Source organism: Akebia trifoliata, chromosome 3 (assembly GCF_017979445.1).
Source record: "Akebia trifoliata isolate Shusen 1 chromosome 3, ASM1797944v1, whole genome shotgun sequence".
Taxonomy (NCBI): domain Eukaryota; kingdom Viridiplantae; phylum Streptophyta; class Magnoliopsida; order Ranunculales; family Lardizabalaceae; genus Akebia; species Akebia trifoliata.
Window position 1 is genome coordinate 51,342,427 of NC_141377.1, and position 26,316 is coordinate 51,368,742.

Here is a 26,316-nt window from a genome sequence, read left to right on the forward strand (position 1 = left end):
ACCAAGTTAACATGAGAAATCACTGATGAATCTAATTTAAGTTCGGGGTTACAAATTTAACATTTTTATACTAAATGGGGAGAGATATTTACTTGAGCCGACATAATAAGAAATAATTGCTATAGAGAAATCCCCACCACTTTTTTCTTTTTCAGAGACCATAATATTTGAAAAGATGTGGTAGGTACAAATTTCAAGTCATACCTCGAATACATTAAAGAAATGTATGACACTAACACTAAGGCGCATGAGAAGAATATGTATATATTATGGATTAAAAAAAAGTTTTAAAATCTAAAGCTACCTTATTTTAATAGATTTATTAAAAAAATTCAAAATAAATTCATCTATAATAATTATAATATATAAATAATAAAAAACTATGACACGAGAGTAAGATGAACATGTTATATTAATTCCTAATTACCTACCAGAGAAACCAAATTATTTTATTTAGAATTATAGAATTAAATGGTTAGTAGAGATAATTTTTATCAAAATTTCAAAAAAATTTTAAAAAAAATCCTTCTTGTGGTCAACCAATGAGATAATTAATACGAGATCTGCCGTACAAATTAATTTGCATGACATCGATTAGTGATGTCATGTTTTACATTCAAATTTACGGCATGACGCGTTTCATTTAAAGGATTTTCAAATGAGCGGTGCTAATCTGACTTTAAAAAAAAATACTGATATACACTCAATTGATGTGGCATGTGCATATTACCATAGATTTTTCTTCAAGATACGTAAGTTAAAATATTTTGTACTTCTATGCGTATACACGACAGTTGAGTGTGTTTGACTATTTGTTTTTTAGTCAGTTTAGTATTATTCTTTCCAATTTATGTCCTTTTACAATATAACCCTTAAAATGTCGAAGTCACACCCCCTCACATAATTTATGGAAATTTAATATTTGCTTTTTATTATGAAAAACAATAAATCCAGTCAATTGGTATTAAATATTATGGAGAATTATATTTTGATTATTTAAATAACACATTTAATGTGTGGGCAATATAAAAATAATATGCTTGCCAATATCACATCTTCCTAGAAATAAAAAAATAAAAAAAAAAGAAATGAAAAAGGATTAGAAAGTACATTGAATGTTGAAGTATAACAATTTGATTATGTTTTCAACTAATTACATGCCCCACACTACAAGAAAATCTTGACTTTGCTCTTGATTATGATTAGGTGAGACATCACATTTTGATCACAATGACTTTCATTTTAATTTTCTTGACTTTTTTTCTTTTCATATCTTTGAAATTATTTAAAAATATATATATAACATATTCAACATTTAACAATTTACTTTGATGATGATCTGTGAATTCAAACTCATATCTCGTATCTTAAGGTAATATGTGTCATCTCTACTCAGATGTCAATTTATCCTCACGATATTTTATACCGACTTGAGTTATCTTAGTATAATATCAAGAAGGGTATTAAAATACTTCAAGTTTTTATTTTAATAAAAAGTTTGTGGCTGAAACTTCTAGAATTACCATTCAACGTTTTAGAACGAAAATGTGGAAAAACAGAAAACCCACCAACCTCATTAAAGATGAAATTGTACTTTTACAAACAAACAAAACTATTGGGACCCACGAATTAATTTCACTGCCAGTCTTTCCCTTATATATGTAAATACTCACATTGCCCATGGATTTTGTTGGATATGTCTTCTATTCTTGTATGTGGATTCAACCCAGATCTTTTGAGATCCGTTAACGACCCGTTTAATGGGTAATGTGTGGGGTTTCCCGTTTGGTTTGGTTTTGGATCCGACCCATTTAACCTCTTTGTAACCCTAAGTATATAAAAGGTAAGAGATGAAACCCTAAAGGGGTGTGTGAAAGATACGAGAGACAGAGAGAAATTGTAACTGCGTTTTTCTTTGGTTGATATAGTGAAATCGTCGTTTTCGGCCGTGGACGTAGGTCGATTCTTTGACCGAACCACGTATATTTTGTGTCGTGTGAGATTCTTGTGTTCTTGCTTGATTTATACTTCGGATCATAGGGTTAAGTCTAACAGATTCCATAACCAACAATTCTTCATGGCTTCAACAAAGCTTCTACTAACCGACCTTGTATCCATCGTCAGCCATGTCCCTTCCAATTACATTAGACCCATATCAGACCGTCCGAATCTCATCAACGTTCATTCATCGGACGGCTCGATTCCTCTCATCGATCTCCAAGGTCTTAATGGTCCACATCACTTCAATGTGATAAAAGAGATTGGTGATGCATGTCAAAATGATGGTTTCTTTCAGGTACCAAATGTACTTATATTTACATGCTTTTATGAAGTTAAGCAAGCAAGATAAATTTGTATTCATGAAATAATGTAAAAATTTATATCTTTAGGTAAAAAACCATGGGATACCCAAATCTGTGATCGATAACATGTTAAAAATAGGGAAAGAATTTTTCCTATTGCCTGAAAGTGAGCTAATGAAGAACTACTCCGATGATCCATCGAAGACTACTAGACTCTCGACTAGTTTCAATGTGAAGACCGAAGCTGTCGCAAATTGGAGGGATTTCTTAAGACTCCATTGTTATCCTCTAGAGGATTTCGTGCACGAATGGCCGAGCAATCCTCCTTCATTTAGGTAAATTAGAGTGAATTAACATATACGTTAAAAATATTAGAATGATTTATCATTAATGTTCATAATGTTTCAACAGGGATGAAGTTGCGGAATATAGCACAAATGTTAGGGGATTAGTGTTGAAGTTGCTCGAAGCGATTTCCGAGAGTTTAGGATTAAAGAAAGATTACATAGACAAGGCACTTGGAAAGCATGGACAACATATGGCCATCAATTACTATCCGCCATGTCCTGAACCTGAGCTCACTTATGGATTACCGGGCCATACCAACCCTAATGCAATCACCGTTCTACTTCAAGACGATGTGCCAGGCTTGCAGGTCCTTCGAAATGGCAAGTGGATTGCGGTTAATCCGATTCCGAATACCTTCATTGTCAACATTGGGGATCAAATACAGGTGAAAATCAGGAATTTATCTTATTTTGATGTGGGAATACAATTTAATGGAGAAAGTTAATCAGCATGTAAAATTCTAATGCTAATGTATCAATTGGCTCAAAAACCTATTTTAGTAGATTTTTTTTCTTAGGATACACAACAGTACATTTTATGGAGATGTCCAGTTGTGTATGTTGAGGGAAAAATCTACGGTTCTTGCACATGCCATATCAGCAAGTTTTTGAATTAGTCTGTCAAAGTTGAAATCGAAAATCATTACACATGTTTTAATTTCAAAAAGGATAATATATCATGTTCATAATTAAAATGAAGAGTATATTATTTTTGGAAGTTATTAATTTTTCCCTGCCTATTTGGGAATTTCCCCTGATATATTATGGGACTGATTTCCTTATAAAGTTTGCTGAGTGAAATTTCAAGTTGACTTGGCCCAGTTTTCGATTCATCTCATTGAGTTGATTCAAATGAGTATTAATACCAATTTGACTCAAGATCCAATTGAGTTGAGTCAACTCCACGAGTTTTAAAACATAGGCTTAGATTAACATCCTAGAATGGAAATAGAGTCTAATGGGTTTCCTTCCATATTATTATACAGGTACTTAGCAACGATCGTTACAAGAGTGTGCTCCATCGTGCAGTTGTAAACAACAACAAGGAGAGATTCTCAATCCCAACGTTCTATTGCCCATCACGTGATGCAATGATCGCACTTGCTCGAGACCTGATTGGCAATGATCATCCTCCCATCTATCAAAGCTTCACTTATGCCGAGTATTTTGAGAAATTTTGGAATCGAGGGCTGGCAACTGAATGTTGCTTAGATATGTTTAGAGACTCTACTACTTAAAAAGTTATTTATGCATGGGTTCTAGTCTTGATTTATGTTTAGAAGTTTTATAATAGGTGTTATTAGTCGTGGAGCCAGGATTTTCTTTTAGTAGAGGCAAACTTACAGTTAATTGGAGGAGAAGGGGGCAAATATTAGAGGAACTAAGACGAGGGAGTGAGGGCAACATGGTCAAACGGGACATGTCAATAAATCAAAATGTTGGGGTATCTCAAATTTAAACATAAATTCAAGGGTATCTAAAATGTTCAAAAAAATTGAATGAGGGCAATTGCCCCTAATGTCTCTTTACTAGCTCCCCGAGGGTGTTATTAGTGAAATCTATGTTGATATTTCCCATCTTCAATTGACTGTCTTTGTAAATCCATTTTCTATAAATGTATTTTCTGAAAAATAATTTTTACTTAATGTTTTCTTGAGAAATTATACACAAGGGAAAGGGCAAATTTCGCATTCTGTCAATAATACCTAAATGCCAACTCAATTATTCATTTAATCTGATGTTATATGGTCCAGGTTGGAAATATCTAATTCAAATGACGTAGATCTATTGACGTCCTCTTGTTAACGTCACATGTTTAGATGAAAAGTCAACATCAACATATGATGTGTGCCATTGAAAAGTCTGTCTGTATTTTTTGAGGAAATGTGATATCGAGTGGGCAACCAAATCTATTAGCCAATAATTACTATTGTGCATAATTTCATTAATAGTGCAAGCCAACTATATTATTATATTTTGTGATCTATAAGATTTGGAATAGAGATGTGTACCTGTAAACATATATACATCCAGAGTCAAGTCTCTTGCAAGATAAATTTAAAACAACATCGTGATGACTTCGTCTTACTTCATTTATTGGATGAGACCATCTCCACTAAGTCAACTGTTATAGATGCAAAATTGATGGTATGAATTCAAGAAATGAATAGTCACATACCTTTAAATTGTTAGATGTTCGATCATATTTATTGAAGTCTACGTTTATTTATGGACAAATTTATTTGCTGGTTTCAAATAGCATAATCTTAACATCAATCTACCACATAATTATTTCTTTTATCTACTCATTGGATAGAAAAAGGGTACTCTTGTCATTAAAATATTAATAGGTTCGTGAAAAGAATTTGTAACGATTTAAAAAATAAATAAATAAATAAAGGTATGAAAATAATTGTTTCAATGAGGAGAATTTGTAGATAATACATAGTTTTGGGGTCTACCCAAGAAAAATTATTTGCGTATAGAAAAATCAATTTAGGATTTCACATAATCCCAGATCAATCACAAGCCACTTGTATTAAGGGAATCCCCTTACAAAATTACCCATGCTAAGCTTTGTGCGATTTGTCAGTCAAGATTATGAAATCTCAAATAAACATTCCTCAGGGCAGAACTAGATAGGGACTACTGGAAACTATAGCTCTAACTGAACTATTTAAAAGCCAATGCTTGGCCTTTTGTTTCTATTAATTAAACTAACCACATAACTGAATTTTTTAAAGAAGGATTTACGATTGTGTAGACTTATATGTTGCAATTTTATTACCTAAACTCCAAACTTTATCAAGTTTGTTATTGTACAAACCTTACTTTATGAATCAATGTAGCGTAGTGGTAAGAGTTTGAGATCCTCCAAGGGGGCATGCATTTAAACCTTAGTCGCCCCTCTTCTTGTCTTAAAAGGTGGGTGGGTTGTGTGGGACGGCTACATCTACCTAGTGGATTTAGTCCTGACGGACATGGTCCATATGCCTATAGATGTAAGACCAGATTTGACGTTCGAGCCCTTTGCCAATAAGGATACCACTGTAGCAAAAAAAAAAACAAAAAAGGATCATTGGGCTCACATGGTTTATCAAATTGGCAAATCCAGCACCACAAACTTTTAGATTTCATAAAAATTCTCATATTCAAAAAAAAAAAAAAAAAATCATTTTTGTGCTTGATCAAAAGTGTTGAAAATGGACGGCTATCGAACTCCTAAATTTAAAACTAAAATTCAACTATGAAAATTAAATTTTTTTTTTCAAAATTCTTTGAATTTTATACTTTATAACCCTGTGGCATCAATCATGTTTTTTTGCATGTCACAAATTGATGTGGTTAGGAGTCACTCTAAGGTAGCATCAATTTAAATTTTATGATGTGAATCCCCACTAAGAGGAAGTTTCCAATGTAACAAACTTGATAAAGTAAGGTTCCCTTAGAGTTGTTAGAATTCTAGGAGATTTTTTGTAATAAAAATACAACAATTCAATAAAGAACAAATCAGTGATTAGTCGCATCATTTTTTATTTATTTATATTAGATACCCCACGTGTTTTTCACACTAACCGCATTCGTATCCCTTGTAGGGCTATTCAAATTTAATATAAAAAAATGGTGATTTAACTCCTCACGCTTTGTCTAATATTAGAGAGATAGTTTTCAAATTGACGACATGCAACCTTGGCCTCGATCTCTTGTGATTAAATCAATGGAAAATGACTTAAGATTATTCAATTTTTTGAAAGAAGTAAGTGATTTAGCCCTCTCAAGCATAAGGTTGGACATAGACCCATATACTTTTTTTTTCCCCAAAATACACAATTACACAAATTTACAGGGATGTGAAATTGTGTTTTCGAACGACAATAGAAAAAAAAAAAAAAGTAATGTGTGTCAGAATCATAAATTTTCTTTATTGTGCGGTAACAAAGTCTATGGTTCTGACGCATTTGACTCTCGTGTGAGAAAGTCAAGTGCGGGAATCGCTTTATGCACAGTCACGTGTGTAGGGGGTGGGGAGCTTGTGGGGAATTCGAAAACAACGACTCGTTTACAAAAGATTGATTAGATATTTAGGGCCTGTTTGGATTGACTTCTCAAAGTGCTTCTGACTCTTACAGAGAGTCAGAAGCACTTAATCTATCTTTTGGGTATTTGATGCTTTGAAAAAATAACTTTTTCAAAGAGTTAAAATAGTGCTTTTATGAGAAGTACCGAAATTGGTACTTCTCAATTTCGTTTTTGCGGAGAACAATTTTTCCGTCAAAATTTTTAATAATTTTCCAATTTTACCCCCTCGTTTTATTTATCGATTTTTCCCTCGTTTTATTTATCGATTTTTTATCCTAAAATAACGAAACGTAAAAGAGAAGAACTCTGTCTTCTCCACATTACATCGTAAGGAGACCGTGAGAAGCTTGTTCCACAGAGCCAAGATTCATCTCCTCCGACTGTCTTCTTCTTCCAACTTTCTTCTCCTTCCGACTGTCTTCTCCTTCCGACACATTACATCGTCAAGCAGATCGTGAGAAGCTCGTTCGACAGCGCCGAGAGTCATCTCTCTCCCTTCGACTGTCTTCTTCCTCTGACTGTCTTCTCCTTCCGACCGTCTTCTCCCTCCGGCGATTACGGTGGCTAACCCCATCAACGGAAACCCTCAACAGAAACCCCCAACGGAACTCTCAACGGTGGCGAGATCATTCTCATACTTGAAACCCTCGACAGAGAGAGGTAATTATTCTAGTTTTTTAATCCCACTTTGAAGTTCTTGATTGAAAACACAACAGAGAGGTAACCCTCGTCTGTTCTTCAATGGATTGAGTCCAATATTGTTCTATAACTGATTTGTCGACTGAACCTCGACAGAGAGAGGTAACTCTCATTTGAAACTCTTTGAAATTTTCGACTAAACCTCGCTCTCTTCTCAAATCTTTTCTGAAATATTTTCATGGGTTGAAAAGATAAAAGTTTCATGTGGTAAATCCTGTTTAGAAACTCAAGTTTGATTTTTTTTTTAGAACGGCCTTTTTTTTCTTTAGAAAAAATAAATAATAATAAAGTTAATTGTTAATGTTGGTGTTTCTTTTTCGCCAATGTTTACGTTTAGGAACATTTGCTAAAAACTTATTCTGATGGGTTGAAGAGGAAGGGTATATAGGACTATAGCCTACACTTTCAGTTTTTATTTTTTTAATTTGACCTTCAACACTATCTGTAAATCATTGATTCCTTCGAATTCCATTCGTATTTTTCCTATGTTTACTTGTAATAAGAGGAATGGATTTGTTTGGATCTTTTTACTAAATATTATAAACGTGGTCTCGCTATTGTAATTGTATAAGCTCAAAGTGGGGATTAACCCAAAATTATTATCAAGATGCTTAGGTCTCCTTTCTTGTGAATTGTTTTTTTTTTTTTTTTCAAATGTTTTGAGGTGAGGTATGTTCTTGCTTTGTACTTCATTACTTGCATGTTTGAGTTGATATATTTGATATATTGTGTAACTAATTAGAGTGGTTGAATATTGCTTGCTCATGGATGAGATTGAATTTACTTATTTATTTATTTAATTTTTAGTTGCGTTGAGTCAATCTGAAGCCTTATCCTAATTGTAAACAATCTTAAGAGTACGTAATACAAGTCCTACATCAAACATACATTGTCTTATCTCTTCTATTGGTTTTAAATCCTATCAGAATCAGTTTGTTGTGATTAATTTTTCTCTAACACATTATATATTTATGTTTTTTTCTAACACATGATTAATTTTTTTCTTTTAAATATTTATTTAATTTTTTTTCACATATTTGTTTGTTTTCATTTTAAGATGTCTTCTGAAACAATAAATATGAACAAGAACAAACAAGTTGCAACACAAAATGACAAGGGTAAAGTAAATTGGAGTCCGTATTTACACAAGACCTTTGTTGAGCTATGTGTTGAAGCAGTCGTGCAAGGTCATAGAAATGGGCAAACTTTAGATAGGTTAGGATGGAAGTTTGTTCGAAATGAATTTTTCAAGAAAACAGGATTTAAATTCGAACAAAAACAATTCAAAAATCATTGGAACAAAACAAAATTAGATTGGAAGGCTTGGTCCAATCTAATGAGTGTAACTGGAATCGGTTGGAACGGTTATTCTATAATCATGAGCGATGAATGGTGGATTGAACGAGAAATGGTAATGCATATTTTTTAATATATTTAATTTCACTTATTTATAAAGATGTCAATAAATATCTATTAATAATATTTATCATTTTTTTATAGCAACATTCTGGAGATAATAAATTTCGTTATAAGGCATTGGAGTATAGAGATGAGTTGGACAAGTTATTTGGTGGTACCACAGCTACCGGATCTCGTGTTCGATATTCTACAACGACAAACATGACGAATGAGTCAATTGCTAATGATGATGATGATGATGATACTCCTGAATACATTCCAGCGACACAAGAAAATATACTCCCAACTCACCCTGATGATGATATTGATGAGTCACCAAGTTCAAGACCATCACAGAGAAGGCCGTCAATAAGTGGGGATTCTAGATCAAAACGCAAAAAGGGAAGAAAATCTGATTTATTCGAGGTTGAATTCAGTCGTTTGGTGGATCTTTTCCAATCAAAAATTCATAAAGATGAACTTCCAAACGAGCAAAAAAAGCTTACTCCCGGTGAATGCTTGCCACTTCTTAATGAATTAGTGGATGAGATTCCTAAAGGTAGCGATCGATATTCTTATGTGGTATCCAAATTTGTGGAGAGTGTAGATTTTAGGAATGCCTTTTATAACTTGCCGACAAATGATGCTCGTCTATCGTACATTGATTTTGAATACCGTCGTTATTGTGGTGATCACTAGAGGGTAGCGTAGTTTTTTTTATGGGTCGGTCTTTTATGAATCCTTTTTTTTTTGTGAACTATGTGGTTAATAAAAGAAAATTTGTTTCATGGATTATGATTTGAATTTATTTTGTATGGATTAAGTTTTTATTTATTTCTGGTTTATGGATTATTGATTATGTCTCATGGATTATGGTTTGATTGTTAAAAATGTTTGTTTTAATATTTTATATGATTGTTTATAGATTGAATATATTTATATGATTGTTAATATTCAATATTAAATGATATTTTTTTTTATTAATAATGTAAACAGAAACAAGATGGATTATTTAGATTCAGACGATGAGATTATATGTATGGCTGCACTTGCTGCAGCCAATCATTATCGCACGGTTCGTAAAAATAAATTAGTTCGACAACCCAAGACTAATTGCAATTTTACTGGACAAAATTATATGAATTATGTTTTGTCTGGGAATAATGCAATATGTCATGAACAATTTCGAATGGAGAAACATGTATTTGAGAAATTATGCAATACTTTACACGAAGAGGTGGGTCTTGAAAGAATAAGGAACGTTTCTTTGGAAGTATCCTTAGGAATGTTCTTAAAGATATTGGGACAAAATGAGGGCATGCGAAGTGTTGGTGATCGATTTCAACGTTCTGAAGAAACCGTGAGTAGACACTTTCATAGAATCTTGAAAGCTGTCATTGAATTGTGCAAAACTCTCATTGTGCCTCGTTCTTTGGATGAGATCCCTCATCAAATTCACACAAATCGAAGATTCTGGCCTTTCTTTAAGGTAATTTTAAAGTTAAATTCAAAAAAATTATAATGTTTAATCTTTAAAATAAAATTTCTTTTTATATGAAGGATTGTGTGGGAGCGATTAACGGTACTCATATTGGGGCACGAGTTCCAATAGCAGATCAACTTCGATATTTAGGTCGAAAGGGTATAACACAAAATGTAATGGCTGTATGCTCTTTCGATATGTTCTTCACATATGTAGTTGCTGGTTGGGAGGGACAAGCAAATGACGCGAACGTGTTCTTAAAAACCATAAATAATCCTAATTCGGGATTTCCTCATCCTCCGTCAGGTTGGTATTCAAAATTTTACGTAAAAGTATATTCAATTATATGTTATATATATAAAATAATGAAATTATTATTCATTTGTAGGCAAATATTACTTGGTTGACTCTGGCTATCCATTGATGGATGGGTACATGACACCATATAGGGGTGTCTGTTACCATTTACAAGACTTTCGACGGGGTGCATGGCAGAAGGAAAAGGAGTTATTTAACCATCTTCATTCTTCATTGCGTAATGTTATAGAGAGGTGTTTTGGGGTATTAAAGGCAAGATAGGCAATTCTTAGGGACATGCACACATACTCCATTGATACTCAAAGGGATATCGTCATTGCTTGCATGGGACTGCACAATTTCATTCGAAATGAAGCTTTGGCAGATGTTGAATTTGCTATGTATGAAGAATTAGATTATATAGATGAAGCCGTCCTTAGGAGTGTAGATGAGCCTGGACCATCGAGACGTTCACAAAGGGAAAGACATAGAGAAATGGAACGTAAGAGAGAAGTCATAGCTGAAGCTATAAAAGAAGCTTATGATCGACGTGATATAATTATATAATTTTATGATTTAAAAGTTACTATTAACTGAATAAATTATATTTTTTGATAAATTTAATATATTTCTACTATATGAACATCTTTGTTTATTGGTATGACGATGACATATAAATTTTGTTTATGAATGTTTTCTTTTCATTTTACATATGTTGGTGTGATTATTATATATGATTTTATGTATGATGATACAGGTTTTATTATATGATAGTTGTTATGTTTTTATACAGATTTTATTTTTCATATGTCTAATATTTAGGGAAGTTTCTATCGAATTAAAAAAAAAAAAATAAGAATAAGTATATTTTGAGTATAAAATAATGTTATAATGTTTTTATTTAATAAAAACAGTAACTGTTATTTTTTTTTGAGCATATGTTGTTGAATTATAATGTTAAAGATAGTAATTATTACATATAAGGGTATTCTGGTCATTTTAACAGAATACAGAATAGTTTCCTAACACAAAACTCTGTGAGAAGTACTTCTGACAATGCTTCTCAAATCTTGCATCCAAACGTACAACACGTATTCCGCTACTTGAGACAGTACTTCAGAAAGTACTTCTGGAAGTACTTATGTTTTAAGTACTTCTGACTCTTGTATCCACACGGGCCCTTAATGTGTGATGAGCAAAACGTCAGTACATGTTTCATCGTCCGTACAAGTCAGATTCTGATAACGTTAGACACTCACGGTGATGTCATCTCTACTGACGTCAAATATTAGATTAAAAACTTACGTCAACTTGCTATTTATCATCGAAAAAACACCCCTAAGAATAACCGACAGTGATATGACCCTAGAAATAAAAAAAACAAAAACGTACAAATAATAAATTTTTTTATACATATACATATATGGGCAGGGTTTCCGTAGACACATAAAACTAAAACTACTCGTAGAACTATAATATTTTTGTCTTATATGATTAAAACGATTTGGAATGAGCTGATTTTTTATGAGGATGATCTCTGTGGTGAGGGGATCATCTTTGCAAAAAATCATTCCATTCTAAAATTTTTAACACCATCAAAAGTGATTTACGAAAATTGGACAGTCTAAAATTTTTCAACTTGCAAACATGGGGTTAGAAGTTTTATAATAGGCTGATTTTTGGCAAAGATGATCTCCTCACCATAGAGATCATCCTCACAAAAATCAGTCCATTTCAAACATTTTTTTTCATATAAGACAAAACACGTTGTAGTTTTATGAGTAACCTTATGTATATATGGATCCTAATCCTACATATATATGGGAAATGTTCAGCACCCTAAGTTTTACCACACACTTTAACAAACGTTTTTTGTCCTACATGGGTTAGAAGTTTTGGAATGGGCTGATTTTTGGTGAGGATGATCTCTATGATTAGAAGATCATCCTCCTTAAAAATCAGCCCATTCCAAAATGTTTAGCCCCATGTTTACACGTTGAAAAATTGTGGATCGTCCATTTTTTGTAAACCATTTTTGATGGGGTTAGAAGTTTTGGAATGAGCTGATTTTTGGTGAGGATGATCTCCTCATCATAGAGATCATCCTCACCAAAAATCAGCCCATTCTAAAACTTCTAACCCATGTAAGACAAAACACGTTTGTTAAAGTTTGTGGTAAAACTTAGGGTGCTGAACGGGACCATATAAATAAATATATATATATATATATATATATATATATATATATATATATATATATATATATATATATATATATATATATATATTGGGTCTTTTAAGAATACCCCCTTTAAATTTGTGAGATTAAATTTACCCCCATTGCAAAATGCAAGATTAAGTTTACCTCCTTGACCATAAGTCAATGTTACATTTTCTTGATAATTTAACGGGATAACGTTGTTGTCTCTTTTATATTATTTTAGAGTAAGATGAAATATTTAATGCAAAAGACTTATGACCATGTCAAAATCTAATGTGCCAATTAGTTCAAAAAGCATTTAAGGTACTAAGTCAACCCAAAATTTAGACTAGCCGAGTTGAGTAGACTCCACGAGTTTTAATTGAATGGATTTGTGATTGTTGTAGGTACTTAGCAACGATCATTACAAGATTGAGCTCCATCGTGCATTTGTAAACTGCAACAAAGAGAGATTCTCAATCCCAACCTTCTACTGCCCATCAAGTGAAGCGATGATCGCACCCGCTCGAGACCTGATTGACGATGATCACCCTCCTATCTATCGAAGCTTCACTTATGCTGACTACTATGAGAAATTTTGGAATCAAGGGCTGGCAACTGAATGTTGCTTGGACATGTTTAGAGACTCTACTAGTTAGGAAATCATTTATGCATGTGTTCTTGTCTTGATTGGATGTTTACAAATTGTTTAATAGATGTTAGGCCTTAAATGCTAATTAGGACTTTTAAGAAAAAATTCCAACTTTGTTTTTCATATTTTCTATACACAATCAAACGCCTTAATAACTAAATCCATAAAATTGGTTACTCAACACACAAAATAGAGAGATTTTTATACGGTTCCCTCGAGATAAAGATACGTTCAAAGATCACACTGATTCCATTATGAAAAGAAAATTTACAGTTACATATTACACCATTTCTCAGTAAAGCTTGATTAACAATGCACAAGACTTATTGAAAAGTACCTGTTTAATGAACAATGCTCAAACACACCATTCGATGCATGACATTATAAAACGTATTTGGTTGACTTTGACATGCCCATCCACATTTTGATCAAATTAGTGGTACCCCTCCTATGTTTCCAAACTAATGACATAGGTCTTCTTTAAGAGACTGAAATAATTGACCAAGACACTCTCATTTCTCAATTGTTGATTTTTCTCCTTAAAACTAGTCATCTTCAATCTTATAAAGTATTACACTCATCTTAGAGTTTAAGATCATATCTTTTTCAACCTTCAAACCACCAGAATTATATTAGAGTTTTGGAGAAATAGAAGACCGGCGGAATTTTGGGTAGAAAATTTAAAGATTTCTACAACATAATAAACACGAGATTGAACTGGTTAAAAGTAAATTAGCATAGAGTTTAATAGTTCGAATGTAGAATAATTTTACCTTCTTCCGTCAACCAGAAGATTCTATCTCTTTTAACTTTCAAACCTCAAGAATGCGATATGATTTTAGATGAGAAAAATGAATTTTTTAGTACAAAATCCACAAAATTTCTACAATACATTGATGAAGAGGTCCAATAAATTAAAAATGATTTACTCTCGATCTTAACAACTTCAAAATGAAATATTTTTTGAGAGAAAAATTAAAGGATTTTGGCTGGAGGTTGGGGATAAGGATATTTGGTCATTTTCTCTTTCTCACAAAATAAAACAAAGGACAAAGTTATATACCATCAATTGAAGATAAGGATATTAGGTCATTTTCTGTCTCTCAAAATAAAACAAAGGTCAAGGTTGTATATCATCAATTTGAAAAGACAGAGGTACCTCTAATATTAATTAAAATGTGGATTGACTTGTCTAAATCATAGTTTTAAAACTCGTTGAGTCAATTCAGAATTCAATCGAGTTGACTCAACTAAATTCAAGGTGACTTGATCACAAAACACGATGGAACTAACTCATTTAGTCAACTTGAAAAGTTGGGTGAGTCCATTAGAAAAAGTTGGCCAAATCATGTAGAATTCATCAATTAGGTTAGAAATCACATTTTCAAAAGTTTTGAAATTTCTCTCAAAGATCCGTCATATTTTTAAACATATCAAATTTAAAGCTTCTGAAGAAAAAAAAAAAAAAATAAATAATTATATAGTCTTCTGCTTATCAAAAAATCCTATCTTATTTGTGAGACTTGAAGGGTGAATTAGAAAAATTTTAAGGTCGATGAGAAGAATAAGTTGGTGACATGGGTTTAGGAAGAAAAATCAAGAGCATACCGTAAGAAATTGAACATAAAGAACACATTAAGCTATTAAATATTTTATTTGATTTGTAAGTTTTCAAGTTAACTTGACTTGATAGGCATTCAATTTGTGCGAACATTGTAACCAAGCTTCAGTAATTATTTAAAAGGGGTTCAGTGTGATTTTTATTTTATTTTTTGAAATTTTTTTAATGGATAAGTTGGACTTGAACTTGTGATCTCCGATTTGTTTTAAAATGTGTCCAATCAACTTAACAATGGATCTCAACTCCTCCGGGATTCAATAAGGTTGATTCGGATAAATTTGAGAAAGTTTTGTAAAACTAAAAACATTATTATCTGGAAGCTTTGTGATTATGGACTTTGATCTTTTGAGTTTTAAAATTATGATCTGAATCATCCTTAAATATTTTTTTACAAAATTCTCTTCATGTCGGGAGATTCTTATTGGAGGACCAGCTGTTTTGTCAAAATTAAACCCCACTACTTTATGCTAAAGCATAACAAGGTACCCACGTTTATTGTGCAAGGAAAGTTGTAGGCACCTAATCCTACCGGTACATCTTTGCCGGTCACATCATCCGTTTAAAATTTAATCAAATGTGAAGTCGGCAATCAATATCGACTAAGTGACATCATTAAGATAAGGTACACCTCTGCTGGTTACATCATCCGTTCAAAATTTAATCAAATGTGAACTTGGCAATCAATATCGGCTAAGTGACAACATTAAGATAAGGTAAGCCGACATCTAATGGGGCACAGAGAACAAAATCATCACTTCACCAGAATTTTTACTCGGATTTTGTTAATGCGTGTAGGGGTGTCAATGGAAGGTTAAAAAATTGAATATTATTCAAAAATTTTGAATATCAAATGCGAATTCAAATAATTTTATATGTTCGAATCTTTATCGGATATAGATTTGGATATTAACATTTTGAATCCAATAATATCTGATTCGAAATAATATATAATATATATTTTTTATTTGATTTATTTTTTATATAAATAATATAATATATATTATTTTATTTATTTATTTATTTATTATATATATAGTATAATATATAATAGGTTTTTTTAAATAATGAAAAATCAATTGCATAAGGAAAATTTGTGTTTTTTTAATACACAAATTATTCGAATTCTATTCGAATAGTATTCGATATCCAATAGGATAATCGAATTCAGATACAGGTTTAGAATATCCATCGAATTCGAATTTGAGTTCGCATATCAAATAAAAAAATTAGATTCAGATTCGAATATTGCTCTATCCGAGCCGATAAACATCCGTTGACAACCCTAATTGCGTGCACATGTTAACATTGGAAATAAGCATTTGAGATGGTTTCTGGTAGGAAATTTTTTTAAGAGTATTTTAGGTAGTAAAATAAACTTTAAGATGTATTTAATGCATCTTCACTTATGCATTTTGAACACTTGACAGCAAAATCATTTTTTCCTAAAAGTCCAAGTTGAATATATTATACATGAATAAATTAAGAGAGCTTCTATTGCCACACCAATATTTACTAATGGCACTCCAAGATGTGAGCTAGTTCAGGTTTTTTTGAGCTTTCACTCTTTGAGATGAGTTTTACACCTTTATGATGGAGATGATCTTGACCAAAAATTTGTCTTCAATTCTACACTGGCTTAAATCAATAAAAGGTAGAAGGAGCAGACCTTGATGTGAGGCCTATAAAAAATCCTTTAAAGATTTAGTTAATAAGAATGAAAGTGATAGAGAGAAAATAAGATTTAAGTGGAAAAGACAATGAACAGTAAATATACAATTTTTTTTTTTTTTCTTTTAGAGTTAATTAGAGTGAATTTTTTCTACCTTCTCTCAGATTGAGAGAGGGTTTTATAGTTCAAACCCCGGAAAATCAAGAATACAGAAATACAACTAATAATTGAAGCAGAGAATGTAATTGCATTATAAGGCCGTAATTCGAACTTGCTCGATTTCACATGAGCACACATTTCAGATACATTCCTAGACATTCAATACTGAATTAAGATTTTCTAAAAGTCTTCCTCAGAAGACCGTGGTCAAGGGTCATCTAGTTAGTTTGAAGACATTGGGTATCTCAAATATTTATGAAAATAGAGGGGGTTTAAATAAATAATCGAGTCTTCTAAAGAAGACCAAAGTCAAGGGAAACTTCATTATCTATTCTTGAACTAGAATAGGCTCTCGATTTCCCCACTTGACTATTTTTTATTTTATTTAGGTATTAAATTTAACCTCGTTAAATACTAAGGCATTAAAATTATTCTCGGTAAAATGTCCACCTCTAATAATGGTAATGTAAACTGTAGCCCTCCACATTTGGAAAAATATTTTAAGCACCCTTATGCAAAGAAAATTCTAAATTTCTATGATCAAATAAATATGTAAAGATAATCAAGTGAACAACCTACTAATAGAATCAATTCTGATCTAATAAAATATGTAAAGATAGCCAAGTTGACATGAGAAATCACTAATGAATCTAATTTAAGTTCGGGGTTACAAATTTAAAATTTTATACTAAATGGTAGAGATATTTACTTGTGTCGACATAACAAGAAATAATTGCTGGAGAAATCGCCATCACTTTTTATCCTTTTTAGACCATAATATTGGAAAAGATGTGTTAGGTACAAATTTCAAGTCATCTCTCGAATACATTAAAGAAATGTATGCCTCTAACAGTAAGGCACATGAGAAGAATATGTCTATGTTATGGATTAAAAAAAAGTTTTAAAATCTAAAGCTACCTTATCTTAATAGATTTATTAAAAATTCAAAATTAATTCATCTATAATAATTATAATATATAAAGAATAAAACACTATGACACGAGAGAAAGATGAACATATTATATTAATTCCTAATTACATTCCAGAGAAACCAAATTATTGTATTTAGAATTCTAGAATTAAATGGTTAGTAGAGGTAATCTTTATCAAATTTTCAAAATAAAAAAAAAAAAAAATCTTTTTTATGGTAAATCAATGAGATATTTAATACGAGATCTGTCATACAAATTAATTTGCATGACATCAATTAGTGATGTCATGTTTTATATTCAAACTTACGGCAGCATGACGGGTTTCCTTTAAGGGTATGTTTGATTGCACATGGAAAATAGGGTGGAAAATCAATTTCCATGGAAAATGATATTTTTCAAGTGTTTGATTGCACATGAAAATGGAATTCATTTTCCACCCCATTCAAAAAGTCCACTAAATCATGGATTTTACTTTCCCACCCATATGGGTGGGAAAATGAAATCTACCCATATGGGTGGAAAAATGAAATCCACCCATATTTTCCATCACCAATTCTTCCCTACCACCACCACCACCACCACTACCACCACCACCACAATCACCACCACTACCACCACCACCACCACTACCACCACCACCACCATCACCACCACCATCACCATCACCATTATACTAACCTCGTCATCGTCGTCATCGCCGTCATCACCATCGCCGTCGCCATCGGCTCCGTCTCCGACCACCTACTATCTTTCTTCTTCTCATTCTTCTCCATCCCTCACCTCATCCGCCACCACTACCACCACGTTCTCCCTCCCATCTTCCTCACTTACCTCCGTCGCCACCGTCACCGCCGCCACCGTCGTTGCCGTCGTCGCCGCCACCATCGCCGTCGTGGCCGCCACCATCGCCGTAGCCGTCATGGCCGCCACTACCGTACTCGTCGCCGTCGTGGCCGCCACCGTCGCTGTCGTCATGGCCGCCACCGTCGCCGCCACCTTCGTCGCCACATCCTCCCCCCTCCCTCTTCCTCGTCATCTTCTTCTTCCTCTCCCCCTCCTATCATCTTCTTCCTCCTTCTCCTCTTTTTCTTTTTTCTTATATTTTTCCATGATTTTATCCATGCGAAATCAAACAATAGAATTTGATTTTCCAACCCTACCTATTTTCCACAACTAATTTTCCATGGATTTCAAATTCCATGGAAAGTGACTTTCCATGCAATCAAACATACCCTAAAGGATTTTCAAATGACCCATGCTAATCTGACTAAAACTATATACTGATATACACTCAACCGACGTGGCATGTGCATATTAATATAGATTTTCCTCGAGATACACAGGTAAAAATTTCTGTAATTCTATGCGTATACCACGTCAACATAAATTTCTATAATTACCGTTCAACTTCTAGAACGAAACTGTTGAAAAAGCAGAAAACCCCCAAAACTCATTAAAAATGAGATTGTACTTTAGGAAAGAAATAAAACAAATTGGGACCCATGAATTAATTTCACTTCCAGTCTTTCCCAAATATAAATACACACACGGCCCGTGACATCCATAACCCACAATTCTTCATGGCTACAACAAAGCTTCTACTAACCGACCTTGTATCCACCGTCAGCCATGTCCCTTCCAATTACATTAGACCCATATCAGATCGTCCGAATCTCATCGACGTTCAGTCATCAGACGGCTCGATTCCTCTCATTGATCTCCAGGGCCTTAATGGTCCATGCCACTTCGATGTGATAAAAGAGATTGGTGATGCATGTCAAAATGATGGTTTCTTTCAGGTACTCAATTTACTTATATTTTTACATGCTTTTATGAAGTTAAGCAAACAAGATACATTTGTATTCATGAAATAATGAAAAAATTTATATTTTTAGATAAAAAACCATGGGATACCCAAATCCGTGATCGATAACATGTTAAAAATAGGGAAAGAATTTTTCCAATTGCCCGAAAGTGAGCGAATGAAGAGCTACTCCAATGACCCATCGAAGACTACTAGACTCTCGACTAGTTTCAATGTGAAGACCGAAGCAGTCGCGAATTGGAGGGATTTCTTAAGACTCCATTGTTATCCTGTGGAGGATTTCGTGCACGAATGGCCAAGCAATCCTCCTTCATTTAGGTAAATTTAGAGAGTGAATTATCATTAATGTTCAAAATATTAGAATGATTTATCATTAATGTTCATAATGTTTCAACAGGGATGAGATCGCGGAATATAGCACAAATGTTAGGGGATTAGTGTTGAAGTTGCTCGAAGCAATTTCTGAGAGTTTAGGATTGAAGAAAGACTACATGGACAAGGCACTTGGAAAGCATGGACAACATATGGCCATTAATTATTATCCACCATGTCCTGAACCTGAGCTCACTTATGGATTACCGGGCCATACTGACCCTAATGCAATCACTGTTCTACTTCAAGATGATGTGCCATGCTTGCAGGTCCTTCGAAATGGCAAGTGGATTGCAGTTAATCCAATTCCGAATACTTTCATTGTCAACATTGGGGATCAAATACAGGTGAAAATCAGAAATTTTATTTTATATATTTTGGTTTGGGAATACAATTTAATGGAGAAAGCATATCACCTTTTAAGATTCTAATGCTAAGGTACCAATTAGCTCGAAAAGCTATTTTAGTAGAAGCCCACGTGGACTCACACTGAGTCCATTAGGGAATATTTAAAATTAAAGTCAACAGTACCACACAATATCCCAAGTGGGTCGGACTCTCCACCCATATTAGTTACGTTAAGTGGAAATGCCGTGTCCATGACGTATCTCACTTTGTCCAGGCCGTTCTTTAGTGACGTGTGTTCATTAGATGAGTCCTGCATAACGCGCTAAACTGTACGTGGTCGGTACGCGTATGCCTAAAAATATGTAAAATAATGATTTTCTATTTAGAAAGTCTTCACCTGGTCCATACTCGGCTGACTTGGCCTCCATTAGGGAACATGTGCTCAATCCCTAAAAGATATGAAGTTGTGTATCTTGAAGAATGAGATCTATGGTTCTGTGTGCATCTTTTTATAAAGAATCGTAATTTTGTATCTTGAGAAAAGCAGATCTACGATTCTCGCGCCTGTCACATCGGAGTGTGGATTGAATATGCCAAAGTCAGATTATCATGATTCTTAAAATATTTTGGTTAAAATGAGAACAAATTTAGTGTTTTATTAAATGAATTTTTCTTTTAATTGTACACCCGAAAAAATATTTATTATTTTATAAAATAATTGTTTTTACACTTTAACTAAAATGTTTTAAGAGTGCTGATTTTCTAATTGAACCTAACATAATAACTCAAAAGCTCATTACAGTGGCATGTGCAAGAATCGTAATTTTTTTCCTTAGGATACACAATTTCTCATTTTTATGGAATGTGCAGTTATGTGTTTTGAGGGAAAAAAATCCACGGTTCTTGCACATGCCATGTCAGTGAGTTTTTGAGTTAGTTTGTCAAAGTTGAGTAAGAAAATCATTACACATGTTTTAATTCTAAAAATGATAATTTGTCGTGCTTATAATTAAAAATGAATAGTTTACTATTTTTGAAAGTTATTAATTTTTCCCTACTTATTTGGGAATTTCCCCTAATTTATTGGACTGGTTTCCTATAAAGCTTGCTGAGTGAAATTTCAAGTTGGCTTGGCCCAGTTTTTGATTCAACTTGGTGGTTGCTTCAAATGAGTATTAATACCAATTTGACTCAAGATTCAGTAGAGTTGAGTCAACTCCACGAGTTTTAAAACATAGGCTCAGATTATCATCCTTGACTGGAAATATAGTCTAATGAGGTTCCTTCCACATTGTTATACAGGTACTTAGTAACGATCGTTACAAGAGTGTGCTCCATCGTGTGATCGTAAACAACAACAAGGAGAGATTCTCAATCCCAACTTTCTATTGCCCATCACGTGATGCGATGATCGCACCTGCTCCAGACCTGATCGGCGGTGATCATCCTCCCATCTATCGAAGCTTCACTTATGCCGAGTACTTTGAGAAATTTTGGAATCGAGGGCTTGCAACTGAATGTTGCTTAGATATGTTTAGAGACTCTACTACTTAGAAAGTAATTTATGCATGTGTTGTAGTCTTGATTTATGCTTGGAAGTTTTTTAATAGGTGTTAATGTGTTATTAGTGAAACCTATGTTGATATTTTCTATCTACAAATTGACTGTCTTTGTAAATCCATTTTCTATAAATGTATTTTTCAGAAAATAATTTTTTACTTAATGTTTTCTTGAAAAATTATACACAAGGGAAAGGGTAAATTTCACATATCCGAGTAATTCTATCAATAATGACTAAATGCCAACTCAATTATTCATTTAATCTGATCCAAGTTGGAAATATCTAATTCAAATGACGTAGATATAATGACGTCCTCTTATTAACGTCACAGTTTTGGGTTAAATGTCAACATCAACTTATGATGTGTTCCATTGAGAAGTCTGTCTGTATTTTTTGAGAAAATGTGATATCGAGTGGGAAACCAAATATATTAGCCAATAATTACTCTTTTGCATAAATTCATTAATGTGCAAGCCAGCTATATTATTATATTTTGTGATCTATAAGATTTGGAATAGAGATATGTATCTGTAAACATATACACATCCAGAGTCAAGTCCCTTGCAAGATAGAATCAAAATAACATTATGATGACTTCGTCTTACCTTACGAGATAGAGTTCATTTGTTGGATGAGACCATCTCCACTGAGTCAACTGTTTTAGATGCAAAATTGATGGCATGAATTCAAGAAATGAATAGTCACATACCATTAAATTGTTGATGTTGGATCATACTTGTTGAAGTCTACATTTGTTTATGGACAAATTTATTTGCTGGTTTCCAATTGCTTGATGTTGATGAAAAGTTAAAAGTTCCTACACGTGGTTTCCTAAGAGATGATAAATGATGTAGATGATTTTTTGGATCTTCTACTCCTCGAGATTTGTGTTACAGTTAATGTTGTACTCCGGTTGTTTTATCCAATGAATCTTTTTAATTTTCGTTCGTCAATCTTCTTCGATGAACTTTTCTTTGTTTCGTTCGTTTTCTCCATCAGTCTTCATTTGAAATGACATTGATGTGGTAACCGACTAAAAAGTTTCTGACAATAAAGTTAGTACTTGATAAAAATGAGGAATAATTAGAAGAAAATTAAAAGTATAAAACTGTTGTGTGATTTTTGCCTTAGGACTTGAGTAGGAGAAATCTAATTATTTATAGAGTAAACTCATTAAGATAACGCATTAAACTTAGTCGTAATTACTTCCAATATTGCCTTCCATTTATGTCTTTAAAGGCCCATGATGCATTGAAGATCCTAACGATTTATTTCTCATGATTTTTGTAATTTACATTAGGACTAGTCATTATTGTGTAACTGTTATAATTCGGTGATTATTTAGTTTATTGAGTTGACTCAATAAATTATGCATCTGTAATTCCTTTAGATGAAATTTTTATCAAGCTCTACCTAGCGGTTAGTGAAATAGTAATTCCTTCTTCATCGTATGGCAACTTGAGTAGTGCATTTGTATTGCTACTTGGGTAGCTTAGTAACAACGCATTCATTATCATGTTGCAACTCGAGTAGCTTTACATGAGATGGTGATTGAATTGGTAGTAACACCTTTTGTGGTTCATCACTACTTGGATAACTTAATTTATCTTAATATGTCACTCATTATGTGACTATCTAGCGGAAATTTTATTAGAGGATAATAATGAGTCCTCACCTTCACATAACCTAAACAGTAATATGAGAATGATAGAAGATTTACAAAATGGATTGAGAAACACAATCCATAGGGAGATGATGATGATTACCTCAAGAGGACTGAACCTCCAATCTTGGAGGTAGGGAATTCGATTGCTAGTTTATTGTAAATCCACCTATTAAGGTGATAGGATGGTTTGAGTACCACCTTGTTGTTGAACCACCGATTACAGTAATCGGGTGGTTCGGCTTTCACCTAGTGGTCGAGCCACCTTGGGTTTATTCCTCTTTGGTTCGGATTGAGTCGAACTGTTCAGATTTGAAAGTACTTTTCTCCAATATGTAGGATTATTTTTTTAATCCCAAGGAATGTTAATTTTGGTTCCTACAGATGACATGCCCAAATTTTGTAGAAGACATGAACAATATGTTCGAATCATACAAACCTCAATTGGGCCAATGTCAATTTAGACTAGATCGAACTTGATGGATTTTAATTCAAAATTGATAAAATGGTGTATAATTGAAATGTAAATAGGCTCAGTTGTCATTCTCTCTATCATTGGCAATGACTTTTATAAGCTTTTACAAGTAGTTGGTCTCATCTTGATCAAATGCGCTTTGTGGCTTTGATGGTTTGGACTTATATTTAAGAACTATAAGCATATTTTTTGTTTATACATATGAGAGAGAGAGAGAGTGTGTGTGTGTCGACCCAAAATTTGGGTCTACAACCCGACCCATAACCCGTGAGTTAGGATGTAGATTCGAATATTGAAGGTAAGAAAATTATAAATAATTTAAGATATAAAAAATATATATGATTTTCGTAAAATGGATTTTACGGTTAACACTTAAAAAACTTTTTATAACATTCAATACTAGAAACAAACATCGATAATCCAAAATGAATGATTTTATTCAATCAAGACACCTCGATATGGTGCCTTATCTAAACCGTTAGATTTTTAAGTCAGTCTAATTTTCATAAAAAATACAATAGTTACACGTTATTAAAGAAAATATAAGGAAAAATTTTAGAAAAAAATTAACAAATGTGCATTGTTCCATTGTGAACAAAACAAACCTATTTTAAAGAAATGGTCGTTGCAGATTATACATTTAGTATTTTCACAAACGGTCGCTGGGGTTAGAAAGCTAACACATAACTCTAAAAATTTTATGTTTTGACTATTTAAAAAAAATAATATTTCTGAGAGAAAAATGGGTCGAAACAAACCCATTTGTAAAGACAACAGAAATGCAGATTCCATATATATATAAAATTTAATACTCATATGATTTTGATGATTTTACCAATTTCAGAAAAATATTTGCAAATTCTATCAAACCACAAAGGTGGAATATTCTAAAATTAATAATTTATTGTATAAAATATAAATCAGGTTTGATATGCTTAATGTTCAGAACGAAAGAATAATCAATCATCACTTTAATTCATTATTTAAAGTAATTAATAAAACAACCAAAACATTTCTTGAGGATAATCTATTACATAGGATCCAAAAAAAAAAAAAAAAAAAAATATCGACATGTTTTGTTGCTTCGTATAATTTATTTCGAGACAAATTAAGTTTGAAATAAGAAAAATATTTAAATGCATTTTTCTAGAATCCGACTAAGGCACGTCCTCAGAACATATGAAAATTTTGAATAAATAACGTGAAAAAATCTCCATAGGTACTACTATACTTACCCATGATTTGATCAAGATAATAATCATATTGAGTAGATGAAGAATATTGTAAATCTTTTATTGAACGAATATAAAAATGAAATAAATAAATAAATAAAATATGCTATGTAATGATAATTCATCCAAAGGTTTCATTCACATAACACGGGCATGTATGCACTAGGTCACACACCCACATAACGTAGAACCTTCCGCGGGACATTTGGGATCTTTCACCTTGGGGCACACTAGCTCCTTTGTGCTCAATCAAGATTTTTACCAATCCGTTATGGTAATGTAAATATATTATTTTTCAAGTCTCATTATCATAATCTATTAATATTAATAGATTCTTCTTCAATAAATAATATATAAAAGGGAACACATAATTTTTTTTACATCAAGAAAAGATGACAAATTAAAAAAAAAAAAAAAAAAAGAAGAAGGTAATACTATTATAATGAAAATATTAAGAAAAAGTATAGATGTTCACCTACCTTATTTTAATTTGAAAATGAAGTATATTTTTGACCTTGATTAGACGAAGAACTTTCGTGCTTTATTCAAGAGCAAATGACTTTAACATATATAAATTTTAGGACTTCTCTGATGGTGATTTTCTAACAAATGATGGTGTTTCTCTAAGTATTCTGGAGTGAGGTGAGATGAACACGAATTTTTGAAGACTTTTAGGATTTTTAAAACTTTGAAAGTTTATTTTTCTCATCTCCCAATAATAGCATAGGTTCTCAACAAATTTGTGTGACATTAATCCTACAATTTGTATCCATTTAGACTAAAATACTTCATCCTTTATCATGCTCATTGATTATTGATTTTTGAATCACATGAAATATCTTAGAGTTAAGTATAATCAAAGAATAATATTAAAACACATGTCTTATTTTAGATAAAAATAAATAAGGTATGGTGTAACAAGAAAATGACATTATTTTTCTCATCCCCCAATAATAGCATAGGTTCTCAACAAATTTGTGTGACATTAATCCTACAATTT

At 32.6% G+C, this 26,316-nt stretch overlaps 3 protein-coding genes across 3 annotated transcripts; all 3 read left to right on the forward strand.

The window, feature by feature from the left end:
- The first annotated feature begins 1,896 nt into the window (after positions 1 to 1,896).
- Positions 1,897 to 4,379, forward strand: LOC147407804 (protein DMR6-LIKE OXYGENASE 2-like). Its single transcript, XM_086436555.1, has 4 exons — positions 1,897 to 2,296; positions 2,391 to 2,638; positions 2,715 to 3,036; positions 3,637 to 4,379. Exons 1-4 carry the CDS (start codon positions 2,078 to 2,080, stop codon positions 3,886 to 3,888), a joined length of 1,041 nt encoding a protein of 346 aa, XP_086292681.1. The 5' UTR covers positions 1,897 to 2,077; the 3' UTR covers positions 3,889 to 4,379.
- A 4,243-nt stretch (positions 4,380 to 8,622) lies between these two features.
- LOC147407805 (uncharacterized) lies at positions 8,623 to 9,640 on the forward strand. Its single transcript, XM_086432860.1, has 2 exons — positions 8,623 to 8,840; positions 8,930 to 9,640. Exons 1-2 carry the CDS (start codon positions 8,766 to 8,768, stop codon positions 9,524 to 9,526), a joined length of 672 nt encoding a protein of 223 aa, XP_086288986.1. The 5' UTR covers positions 8,623 to 8,765; the 3' UTR covers positions 9,527 to 9,640.
- Positions 9,641 to 19,409: 9,769 nt separating this feature from the next.
- LOC147407806 (protein DMR6-LIKE OXYGENASE 2-like) lies at positions 19,410 to 22,072 on the forward strand. Its single transcript, XM_086436556.1, has 4 exons — positions 19,410 to 19,639; positions 19,736 to 19,983; positions 20,063 to 20,384; positions 21,688 to 22,072. Exons 1-4 carry the CDS (start codon positions 19,421 to 19,423, stop codon positions 21,937 to 21,939), a joined length of 1,041 nt encoding a protein of 346 aa, XP_086292682.1. The 5' UTR covers positions 19,410 to 19,420; the 3' UTR covers positions 21,940 to 22,072.
- The last annotated feature ends 4,244 nt before the right edge of the window (positions 22,073 to 26,316 follow it).

Bases quoted from the DNA above. Each gene is read 5' to 3' on its own strand.
- LOC147407804 (XM_086436555.1), top strand. From the start codon at position 2,078: ATGGCTTCAACAAAGCTTCTACTAACCGACCTTGTATCCATCGTCAGC. The intron at 2,297-2,390 runs GTACCAAATGTA...TTATATCTTTAG, and splicing joins AAAATGATGGTTTCTTTCAG to GTAAAAAACCATGGGATACC. The intron at 3,037-3,636 runs GTGAAAATCAGG...ATTATTATACAG, and splicing joins ACATTGGGGATCAAATACAG to GTACTTAGCAACGATCGTTA.
- LOC147407805 (XM_086432860.1), top strand. From the start codon at position 8,766: ATGAGTGTAACTGGAATCGGTTGGAACGGTTATTCTATAATCATGAGC. The intron at 8,841-8,929 runs GTAATGCATATT...ATTTTTTTATAG, and splicing joins GGTGGATTGAACGAGAAATG to CAACATTCTGGAGATAATAA.
- LOC147407806 (XM_086436556.1), top strand. From the start codon at position 19,421: ATGGCTACAACAAAGCTTCTACTAACCGACCTTGTATCCACCGTCAGC. The intron at 19,984-20,062 runs GTAAATTTAGAG...ATGTTTCAACAG, and splicing joins AGCAATCCTCCTTCATTTAG to GGATGAGATCGCGGAATATA. The intron at 20,385-21,687 runs GTGAAAATCAGA...ATTGTTATACAG, and splicing joins ACATTGGGGATCAAATACAG to GTACTTAGTAACGATCGTTA.